Genomic DNA, 12,665 nt, shown 5'->3' with positions numbered 1-12,665 from the left:
ATAAAGAGAAATATTTTTAATATATAAAAGCTATGAAAGTGAAAAATTTAGGACCAAAAAATTAAATAATGGAAAAAACATATGAACATAAAGATTTCTTTAAAGAACATGAAAATTATGCTTAAAATCACATGTAACAAGAAAAAATATAAGTAGAGATTTTTCATAATGTGGGAGTTCTGTTTTTCACATATAAATTCACAAAAATTCAAAATGTTGTCAACACTATCTTTTGGCAAAGTTGTATGGGAATATGAACTCTTACACTTTGTTCTTGGGAATGGAAAATGGTAAAATCCATATGAAATGGAATATTACAATAATTAAATTACATATGCATCCATCTTTTCACCCAACAATACACTATCTGAATATATAGCTTCAATAATATGGAAACTCATATACACGAGTTTTTGATTTCAGCATTTTCTATGTTAGCAAAACAACACAGATCTACTCTGGCAACATCACACAATGGAATACTGTGGATTTGCAAAAAGAACAATAAAGTTTTTTTTTTAATATGAAGTGATTTTCAAGTATGTTATTAATGAAAAAAAGGCACTAAAATATATATTTGGTGTTCTTTTAATAAAGAAAGGTATTTACTCCTAGTAATAAAAAATGGGATATAATACTACATATATAGAATATATACATATAATTTATATATACATATTACATATGTATATATGTATGTATGTTTGGTATGTATCTTTGCTAAAAAAGTAAAAAAAAGAGAAACACAAGCACCATAAACAATAAACTAATGAAACTGGTTACTCTAACGGTGGGTAGTAGTGAGTAGAAATATGACACAGAAGCTAGAGGGAAAATGAGAACAGTCTGGATACATACTCTCATATACTAATACTAATGTTTTAATAGTGTTCTAAATGTTCAAAAAGTAATGTCAAGAAAGATGGGGGGGAAAGCACAGAAACATGCCTATCTGTGTATCAAAGAGATACCATTACTACAGAACTTGGAAAATAAATTTCAAAATGATTTTTAAACACATTTTTTTTTTACTATATATAGCCTCACTGAAATACATTTAAAGTAGATAACTGTAAATGTGTTTTGAACTTATATAAGTATAAATTTATTGTTAGAATGTAGCAGATTGGACATTATTTTGTGTGCATTGGAGAACTGAGAAAAGGAAGAAACACATTCATGTACCTACAATCAGTGTTCTTACTATGGGAGAAAGGAAATACAGAATTGAAATAGAGAAGAGGAAGAACTCTTGTACTAGACTGGCGTTAGAAGTGATCAGTTACTCATGAACACACACACACACACACAGAGCTTGGCTCTATCAAATGTAAGGGACTAGAAAAAATGGTACCAAATAGCAATGAGCACACCTGTTTCTTGTCTTCTTACTTTTCATCACTAGCAAACAATGGCTCTCCGGTGAAATTGAAGAATCCATGCCTAGGGCAAGAAAAACACAAAGTAAGGCTGGAGTATCTTTTGCCAGCAAGCTAGCAAGTGCTCAAAAATTCACGTCTCCCTCTCAAAAACTTATAACCTAGATCTAATCATGAAGAAAATATCAGACAAACCCAACTGATGGACATTTTATAACACACCAATTCTCATCAAAACTGTTAGGATCATCAAAAAAGAAAGTCTGAAAAAACTGTTACATCTGCTGGTGCTGCTGCTGCCGCTAAGTCACTTCAGTCGTGTCCGACTCTGTGCGACCCCATAGACTGCAGCCCACCAGGCTCCACCGTCCCTGGGATTCTCCAGGCAAGAACACTGGAGTGGGTTGCCATTTCCTTCTCCAATGAAGGAAAGTGAAAAGTGAAAGTGAAGTCGCTCAGTCATGTTGACTCTTCGAGACCCCATGGACTGCAGCCTACCAGGCTCCTTCGTCCATGGGATTTTCCAGGCAAGAGTACTGGAGTGGGGTGCCATTGCCTTCTCCGTGTTACATCTAGGAAAGCCTAAAAAACATGACAGTTAAATGTAATGTGGCATCATCCTAGAACACAAAAAGTACTCTAGGTAAAAACTATGAATAAATTGGAACAAAATAGTCTTCAGTTAGTAATAATGTTGAATAGTGGTGTTAAATCCATCGTACTAATATAAGATAGTAGGGGAAGCTATGTGGTGTATTAGAGCTTTGTACAAACTTACACATTTTTTTTGCAAATTAAAAGCTATTTTAGAATATAAAGTTTACTAAGGAAAAAAAAAAAACCTAGCTTATAGCTCATCCTCTTTCTCTAAAACAGAAAACATAGGTGTAAAATGAAAAATGTATTAAAGAGCAGTACCATATACTGCATTGCATAATTGTTTTCTTCAGTGAGAGCTTATTTAAATAATTTACTATTTAACAAAGGTTTAAGATTTCATAATAAAGGAAAAAATGGCATTGTCAGAGGAAAGTATTTTACTGATACATTCTGCATATGTACAAGAATTGGATTTTACAGAATTATGCTTTCTGAAAACAATTTTATTGTGTATTGTAATGATTGCTATATTATTTGTATCAAATCCTATCTCATTTGAATTTGTATATTTAGGTTCAAATCATGAATACCAAAACACAGCTATTAAATATACTTACTGTATTTTTTTTACTAAATTAATTCCTGGACAATTTATTACTTATTTAAAATTTTTATTAAGTTTTCTATGTATTATTTTGGGGCTTCCCTGATAGCTCAGCTAGTAAAGATTCTGCCTGTCATGCAGGAGACTCTGGTTCTACTCCTGGGTCAGGAAGATCCCCTGGAGAAAGGATAGGTTACCCACTTCCATATTCCTGGGCTTCTCTGGTGGCTCAGATTGTAAGTAATCTGCCTGCAATGCAGGAGACCTGGGTTGGATACCTGGGCTGGGAAGGTCCCCTGGAGAAGGTCATGACAACCCACTTCAGTATTCTTGCCTGGAGAATCCACATGGACAGAGGAGCTTAGTGGGCTACAGTCCATGGGGTCACAAAAAGTTGGACATGACTGAGCGACTAAGCACAGAACACCTATTATTTATTCTAATCATATAGCATATCTAAAACCAATGATAATATTCTCTGGCTTACCAAATTTAAAAGAAAATAATCTTAATGCTGATGTACATTTCTAGGTAACATTTTATAGTCAAAACGATCATATTTATTCACATAAAAATCATTTTTAGTTACTTTTAAAATACACAATATTATTTAAAAATATGTAGTGCTTTTTTTCAAATGTAGAAATTGCTATGTATGTATTAGAAAGACCTTAACTTCTTTTTCTTAATTTTAAAATTAAGAATATGGTCACTCCTATCAATGTTTAACAGAATGCAAATTGCTCAGTTGAAAAAAAAGTGAAAAAGTCACATGGGGCGTGATAAAAGGCACAGGAACCATTTTAACATGACTTCCATTGGCTAAATTTGTAACAACTTGAGCATTAAAATGAACAACAGGAACAACAGGTTATATATCTTGTTGAATAAAAAGAAAATCCATGAGTCCATCTTTACATTACTACTTCTACTAGTAGTTCTGCCACTACCATTGCTAGTACTACTACTAGAAGTATTTAGTAATACTTAAATGAAGGGAGTTGTGGGAAAAGGAAAATTATATGTTAGAGAAGAATACCAAGAGAGAAAGAAATATAAGAAAGAAATAATATTTTAAAACCAACATAGTAATAACTGATTCATGCAATATTAATTAAAGTATTCCTAAGCCATTTTAAAAAAAATTTTGTTTGGAATAGGATGTTGTCAGCCTCAAAGTTCTCAAAACTTTTTATTTGCTTGTTTTTGTTATATATGAAGAGAAGTTTTTCCTTTATATCACTTAATCAAGTTATCAAACTCATCACCAATATTTGAAAAAACTGAAATCATGTGTCACATGAAATAATGCTATAAATGCAACAAAATATCACCTTATACAATATTTCTGTATTTAACTTGATTTCATTCATGAAGATAATCAGACAAAATTAAAGAGCATTTGCAAGACAGCTGGCTTGGATGACCTAGAATGTCAACCTCATGTAAGACAAAAATCACAAGTCAACAAATGTGACTGGTACATGAGTACTCATTATATCTCTTGTGACTCTTCTGTGGAGTAAAATTTTTCCATTGGAAAATATACATTAAAGAAAGGCAGTGTAAAAGAATGTTCAAACTACTGTACAGTTGTGCTTACTTCACATTCTAGAAAGGTAATGCTTAAAGTTCTTCAAGCTAGACTTCAACATTTCGTGAACCAAGAAATTCCAGGCGTAGGAGCTGGGTTTAGAAAAGTCTGAGGAACTAGAGATCAGATTGCAAATGTCTGTTGGATCACAGAGAAAGTAATGGAATCCAAAAAAACAAAAATATGCTTCATTGACTATACTAGAGCCTTTGACCATGTGGATCACAACAAACATGGAAAATCCTTAAAGAGATGGGAATACCAGACCACCTTTCCTACCTCCAGAGAAACCTGTATGCAGGTCAAGAAGCAACAGTTAGAACTGGACATAGAACAATGGACTGGTTCAAAATTGGGAAAGGAGTACATCAAGGCTATATGTTGTCACCTTGCTTATTTGACTTATGTGTAGAGTACAACATGTGGAATGCTGGGCTGGATGACTTACAAGCTGGAATCAAGATTGTCAGGAGAAATATCAACAACCTCAGATATACAGATAATACCACTCTAATGGCAGAAAGGAAAGAGGAACTAAAGAGCCTCTTGATGTGGGTGAAAGAGGAGAGTGAAAAAGTTGGCTTAAAACTCACATACAGAAAACTAAGATCATAGCATCTGGTCCCATCACTTCATGGCAAATAGATGCAAAGCAAGTGGAAACAGTGACAGATTTTATTTTCTTGGGCTCCAAAATCACTGCAGATGGTGACTGCAGCAATTAAATTAAAAGATGCTTGCTTGCTCCTTGGAAGAAAAGCCACGACAAACCTAGACAGCATATTAAGAAGCAGAGATATCATTTTGCTGACAAAGATCTCTCTAGTCAACGTTATGGCTATTCTAGTAGTCATGTACAGATGTGAGCAAAAAGGCTAAGTGGCCAAGAATTGATGCTTTTGAACTGTGGTGTTGGATAAGACTCTTGAGAGTCCCTTGGACAGCAAGGAGATCAAACCAGTCAATTCTAAAGGAAATCAACCCTGAATATTCATTGGATGGACTGATACTGAAGCTGAAACTCCCAACACTGGCCACATGATGGAAAGAACCTACTCATTGGAAAAGACCCTGATGCTGGAAAAGATTGAGAGCAGGAGGAGAAGGGGGCAACAGAGGATGAGATGGTTGGATGACATCACTGACTCAATGGACATGAGTTTGAGCAAACTCCGGGAGATAGTGAAGGACAGAGAACCCCGGTGTGCTGTAGTTCGTGGGGTTGCAAAGAGTTGGTCACGACTGAGCGAATAAGCAGCACAAAGTTTTTCTTTCTTTGATGTCCCTAAGAGGCACTTATTTAATTTTTCTTTGGATTTTTTTTTTAATTTGTAATTTGATGTACAAACTTTCATTTTAATGAAGAAGAAATCTGGCTAAAAAAAATATTTTATTAGAGATAGTTAAGTCCCTTTGCTTTGCACATATTTCAGTGTGTTGCTTTCATTTTTATGTTGATTTTCATGAATTCATATGTTTGTAAAAATGTCTTTATTCTATACTCCCTAGTATTCATTAGTTTTCATATATTTTATGTTTAGATTGTTATCGTGGGAATGGCAAAAATTATATGGGCAGTTTATCCAAAACACGATCTGGACTAACATGTTCTATGTGGGATAAGAACATGGAAGATTTACACCGGTATGTAAATTTATTTCTTTAAATATATAGTATGTAGTGATAGCAGCAGATAGATGTATTGAGATACATTGGTATTTCTTTCTATTCATTTATATATCTTTAACCTTCTTTAATTTTCTCAGAGACATTTCTAGTCTTTCCCATTGTATTGTTTTTTCTCTATTTATTTGCATTGTTCACTTAAGAAGAATTTCTTGTCTCTCCTTGCTATTCTTTGGAACTCTGCATTCAGATGGGTATATCTTTCCTTTTCTCCTTTGCCTTCCATTTCTCTTCTTTTCTCAGCTATTTGTTAAGGTCTCCTCAGACAACCATTTTATTTTGTTGCATTTCTTTTTCTTGGGGATGGATTTGGTCACCACCTCCTGTTACAAACCTCCATCCAAAGATCTAATCTTTTTAATTTATTTGTTACTTCCACTGTATAATCAATCATAAGGAATTTGATTTGTTATTTCCAAATGGCCTAGTGATTTTCCCTACTTTCTTCAATTCAAGTCTGAATTTTCCAATAAGGAGCTCAGGATCTGAGCCACAATTGGCTCCCAGACTTGTTTTTAGACTGTATAGAGCTTCTCCATCTTTGGCTGCAAAGGATGTAATCAATCTGATTTTAAATAATAGGTTTATATTATCCAGCATTTCTAAAGCTTTTCATTTCAATATGTATTCAATATAAAATCATTAATGAGATATTTTACATTTTATATTAAAGCTTCAAAATTTGGTGTGTATTTATAATTACAGCACCTTTCAATTTGGAGAGGTCACGTACTACTTTGTCTGTAACCACATTTGGCTAGTAGTTACTCTATTGGATATTGCAGTTCTAGGACTTCAAAATTAAGTAGAATTCTGCCCTCATGGAGCTTACTCTCTAGTATGGAATGGCTGAAAACAGCAATGCAATGCCATATTTTAAAAAAATCCATTGTTGTTGTTATTCAGTCACTCAGTCCTGTCTGACTTTTTGTGACCCCATGGACTGCAGCATGCTAGGCTTCCCTGTCTATCACCAACTCCCAAAGCATGCTCAAACTTCATGTCCATCAAGTCAGTGATGCCATCCAACCATCTCATCCTCCATTGTCCCCTTCTCCTGCCTTCAATCTTTCCCAGCATCAGGGTCTCTTCCAATGAGTCAGTTCTTCATATTAGGTGGCCAAAGTATTGCAGTTTCAGCTTCAGCATCAGTCCTTCCAATGAATATTCAGGGCTGATTTCCCTTAGGATTGACTTGTTGGATCTCCTTGCAGTCCAAGTGACTCTCAAGAGTCTTCTCCAACACCACAGTTCAAAAGCATCAATTTTTCGGCACTCAGCTTTCTTCACAGTCCAACTCTCATATCCATACATGACCACTGGAAAACCATAGCTTTGACTAGATGGACCTTTGTTGGCAAAGTGATGTCTCTGCTTTCTAATATGCTGTCTAGGTTTGTCATGGCTTTTCTTCCAAGGAGCAAGCAAGCATCTTTTAATTTCATGGCTGCAGTCACCATCAGCAGTGATTTTGGAGCCCAAGAAAATGAAGTCTGTAACCGTTTCCATTGTTTCCCCATCTATTTGCCATGAAGTGATGGGACTGGTTGCCATGACCTTAGTTTTCTGTATGTGAGTTTTAAGCCAGCTTTTTCACTCTCCTCTTTCACTTTCTTCAAGAGGCTCTTTAGTTCCTCTTCATTCTCTGCCATAATGGTGGTGTCATGTGCATATCTGAGGTTATCGATATTTCTCCTGGCATTCTTGATTCCAGCTTGTGCTCCATTCAGCCCGGCATTTCACATGATGTATTCTGCATATAAGTTAAATAAGCAGGGTGACAGTATACAACCTTCATGTACTCCCTTCCCAATTTGGAACTAGTCTGTTGTTCCATGTCTGGTTTTAGCTGTTGCTTCTTGACCTACATACAGGTTTCTCAGGAGGAGGGTAAGGTGGTTTGGTATTCCCATCTCTTTAAGAATTTTCCATGAAAACACCACATTTTATGTTATGGGACTGCAAAGAAGCCAGCCAGACTTAGATGGTTAGGAAGCTTTCCTAGTGGAAGGGACATTAGCAGGATATACATAAATGGTAGAAGTTGGTCAAAGAAGTGTAGGAGGAAAAATATATCAGGCAGAAGAAACAACTTGTCCAAAAGCCTTTAAATTGAACTGTTTGAAAATCGGAGATATTTTTATTAACCATAAGGTTTAAGCAGTTTCATTTGGTCAGTGGGCACAGAGAAGAAATTCTCTAGTGGGAAAGCCATACAGGCCCTTTAACCTCTGTTAAGGAGTTTGGGTTTTATCCTGAGCCCACATGGGTCCATTAAGAATTTTAAGCAAGAATTGGCATGGCCAAGATTAATGCTTATTTTAACACTGGTAGTTTTAAAATCATTTTGAGAAATATGATGGGGGTAGAGTGAGTTCTTTATCTGTTTGTAAGAAATAACTGTAACCAACTCTGCCTTCAGTGATTCCAGCATTAGATGCTTGACAGTTTTATGGTAGAAGTAGTTATGCTACAGAAATTTGCAAGGACAGCAAATAAAGACTCCCTCCATACACAGTTCAAAGTGCCAGTTGCTAAATATTTACCAACATACCACTGGAAATTTATGACATATTTATTCAGGATCTGCAATGATTATAACTTTAAATTCACTGTGTTTTGATTTGCCTTTGGGAATAGTTAAAAGTCATTTGGAAAGAACTTGTAGGCTATTGATGAATGAGTAAGTTGCATGGTACCATTTTGGTTTAAGAACAAATCTGTGACTGAGTGAAGAGGTAATGGGATGTGATGATTTTGAACAAAGACTCTAGAAAATGCTACATGTTCAAACACCTGATCTACAGCTGAAAAAATATGTGACCCTAGACAAATTAATTATTCTCTGTGGATTTCAATTTCTTCAAATACAAAGTTGCATAATCTTAGAGCCTGTCTCATCAGGTTGGTCTAAGTAAGTATGCAAGTCTACACAGTAGACTCTGTTACATGCATGTCTTTCCTGTTTTATTGGTCCAAAAAGTGAAGCTGAGTTTGGAAAGACAGTCCAAGTTTCTATGTTGAAGTTCTTCCCAAATTTAAAAAATGACACATTAATTAAATTCAAGCATGATGGTAATTAATGTTGATGTTATATGAGTGGGCAGGCTTCCCTGTTGGCTCAAATGGTAAAGAATCCACCAGCAGTGCGGGAGACCTGGGTTGAATCCCTAGGTTGGGAAGATCCCCTGGAGGACGGGATGGCAACCCACTCCAGTATTCTTGCCTGGAGAGTCCCATGAACAGAGGAGCCTGGTGGGCTGCAGCCTGTGGAGCACAGAGAGTCCGGCATGACTGAGAGACTAAGCCAGAACACATATGAGTGGGCATGGTCTAATAAAATAATATACAGCATTTTCTGCTTTTCGTTTGTACGAAATTTAGTTAAGATGTAAAATGAGATAGCCTGAAATGTTACTCAGTTATCTTTCAAAACTATATCTTAAATGATCAGTGAAATTTTCAAATTTAATAAGTTTATTAGCACATCATGTGTTCAGTGTATCTTCCTGTATGTTGTCATAGCAGTGTTGCTAGTGAAGCTTATTTACATGTTTCTGAAACATGAAAAAATAAATATTTTTGCAATAGCTTGTATTTTTATACATTTTATAACTTAGATCTTTATCATCTGCTGCTTTCTTGCATAGTGCATTGTTACCTTCCCGGTATAATTATTTAATAGAAACAATGTAATAAAATTTTTTACCTTTTTATCTATGCTGATTATTCAGCCTTATTCCTCAGTTAAAGAACATGCTTCCAAACTGCAAGAACAGCAACAAAGTCTCAAAAAATCAAAAAGAAAAATTCACAGCAGGTACTTTATGCTGTGCCTGTAATGAAAATTATGTGCTAGGGTTGTATCTTCTTGTTTTGTTTCTCTTGGACAAGATGTGTGCTTCTTGTGATGTTCCAAGTTTGCTGTTTATGCAGGCATATCTTCTGGGAACCAGATGCTAGTAAGCTGAATAAGAATTACTGTCGGAATCCTGATGACGATGCCCACGGTCCCTGGTGTTACACAGGGAATCCTCTCATTCCTTGGGATTATTGCCCTATTTCTCGTTGTAAGTACATTTTGTGATCTTTTTCAGGCGAATTATTTTAAATATACTGCATGCCCTAAAATGATAATTCAATCGGAGGTGGAAATAATACAGGAGGGCTACAGTTGATCCCAAAATAAGGATGCACTCCAGACAACAATACATATACACACAATTTCATCTCTCCTCTAGACAAAGAGACATTTTGCTGACCTTTTAAAAGAGATTTTTCCTCCCTCAGAAGATTTCTATTTGGAATCCAGAAGCAATACATGGCCATGGTTCTGACTGGGCTAGAAAGACTGCCTTGCCCCACCATCAATAAACTTGATATTAGCAATATATATTGATTTGGGAGGGCTTCCCTCATAGCTCAGTTGGTAAAGAATCTGCCTGCAGTGCAGGAGACCCTGGTTCAATTCCTGGGTCAGGAAGATCCACTGGAGAAGGGATGGGCTACCCCTTCCAGTCTTCTTGGGGCTTTCCTGATAGCTCAGTTGGTAAAGAATCTGCCTGCAATGCAGGAGACCCCGGTTCAATTCCTGGGTTGGATACATCTGCTGGAGAAGTGAAAAAGCACTCCAGTGTTCTGGCCTGGGTCGCAAAGAGTTGGACAGGACTGAGCGACTTTCACTTTTGGGGTTTCCCTATTAGCCCAGATGGTAAAGAGTCTGCCTGCAATTCAGGAGACCCTGGTTCGATCCCTAGGTCAGGAAGATCCCTGGAGAAGGAAATGGCAACCCACTCCAGTATTGTCTGGAAAATCCCATGGACGGAGGCCCCTGGCAGGTTACACCCCATGGGGTCACAAAGAGTCAGACATGACTAAGCAACTAACACACACACAGGCTCTAGAGCACAAGCTCAATAGTTGTGGCACACAGGCCTAGTTGCTCCTTGGCACGTGGGATCTTCCCAGATCAGGGATTGAGCCTGTGTCTCCTGCACTGGCGGACAGGTGCTTTACCACTGAGCCACCAGGGAAGCCCTAACTTAAAAATTTTTAAAACATATGTTCAACTAACATTTTTAAACTAAAAATTAGTAATGTGGTATTGAAAGACTTGGGTGTGTTACTGGTATTTGATTAAATGCTATTGCAGATAACATTTAGTTCAATGCATTCTGAACATTAATTTCAGCAAATATTTTGCTGTCATTTTTCTAACTATATTTATAACCAGGATTTATTTACATTTTATCACTAGTGAAAGGCTAAAAATATTTATCTTCAGAAGATTTGAGTTCTTATCTATTTAACTTCAGAGATTGTATATATCATTTTCACACTGTACATTTGCATTACAAAATATGCAAAGGTTTGTATTTCTTTTTTTTTGTATTCCTTTAAAAAAAATATTTACAAAATTGAAAGTATGGTAGTGGGTGATGTGAAGAAAGCCCTGTTTTAAGATTATCAAGATGCAAAAGTAAAACAGTAGAAATGTCTATATTTGTCTATACATGTACACACACTATATCTTAGTATTAAATAGATATATATCTACTTATATAGTAATTAAGTATTAATTAGATATATATTTAAGTATCTGAGTATTAAGAGAATACAGTGGTTTAGAGTTGCAACTTTGACTTCCTAGGTAAAAATTGTAGTTCTAACACTTTTAAGTGCCTTGGGCAAATTGCTTCCACTTCAGTTTGCATTTACTTATTCATTTATTAATAATTTTAAATTGACCTGTTACTGTGTGCAAAGCCCTATATAACATTCTAGGTATAGAAAATATAAACAGTGTCTCCTGTACTCAAATAATTTTCAATGTAGAGAGGATACAGCTACATACCTAATCACAAATACAGTCATTTAAATACATACATATTAATATTAAAATATGTAATGAATTGGGAATACAAATGTCAGCCTGGAAAATATGCATTGTTCATAACGTTTTGAATTTGAGTTGAAACTTTAAGGATCTATTAAAAGAAAGTTTTCTTTATGCTTTCACTAAGAGCCCATGTTTGTTCTGAGGCCATATATCAACACATAGACACATACATCTCTACTGTTCCACAGGAAAAACTTTTATCATTGACAAGCTTTTCTTCTTCAAAGTTAAGTTGAGTCAATATAAACAAGATTCGTATCATATATAGTTGTTCAGATTTGAGTACTATGGTAGAGATATGAAGGAAAAGTAAAAGAGAAGTGAAAATAGTATTTTAAGGGAAAAGGGAAAAGGCCTTGAAAGCTGAAGAAACTAGAATGCTTTTTAAAAATTTGTAATCTAACTAACTACCCAGAATATTTAGAAATCTGACTTTAAGTGGTATTATAGCTTCTCTAAATATTGGCTTACAGAAAAAAATAAATAAATATAATTATAAATAATATATTAGGGTTATAAATTATAAATAAATATAATTATTAAAGCCTCTAAATTATAATATCTAAATATTTTAAAACAAATTAAGTATTTCAGTGAGGCACAATAACAAACTGAATACTTTGCAGAACTATTAACTGGATGTTTAGAAATAGGAAACTTGATATGCAATTAACAATACAATGAATATGCAATCAATCATAGTGCCTCAAAAATTCTTAATTTAGGAGATTAAACTCTTGTTTTAAGAACTATAGTTTTCTTTTTTGTTTTTTTAGTGCCCTTTAGGCTCTATCCCAAATGTTATCTTATTAAACATTTATTTAAAAAAAGAATACAATGAACCGTAGTCTTTTCTCACCACAACAATATAAGAAATAAATCGCTTTTCAGATTGGAATTTTT

The 12,665-nt window shown here is 35.1% G+C and overlaps 1 protein-coding gene across 2 annotated transcripts in view; it reads left to right on the top strand.

The window, feature by feature from the left end:
• HGF (hepatocyte growth factor) overlaps positions 1-12,665 on the top strand; it is an 81,058-nt gene that overhangs the window by 53,942 nt on the left and 14,451 nt on the right. For both annotated transcript variants that reach the window (XM_070469949.1, XM_070469951.1), the window contains 2 exons: positions 5,719-5,821; positions 9,800-9,933. In XM_070469949.1, the coding sequence (XP_070326050.1) occupies positions 5,719-5,821; positions 9,800-9,933 (237 nt within the window). The remainder of the gene's footprint in view (positions 1-5,718; positions 5,822-9,799; positions 9,934-12,665) is intronic.

Source organism: Odocoileus virginianus, chromosome 1 (assembly GCF_023699985.2).
Source record: "Odocoileus virginianus isolate 20LAN1187 ecotype Illinois chromosome 1, Ovbor_1.2, whole genome shotgun sequence".
Taxonomy (NCBI): domain Eukaryota; kingdom Metazoa; phylum Chordata; class Mammalia; order Artiodactyla; family Cervidae; genus Odocoileus; species Odocoileus virginianus.
The sequence above is the reverse complement of the archived record's forward strand: the minus strand, read 5'-3'. Positions and strand labels throughout refer to the sequence as shown.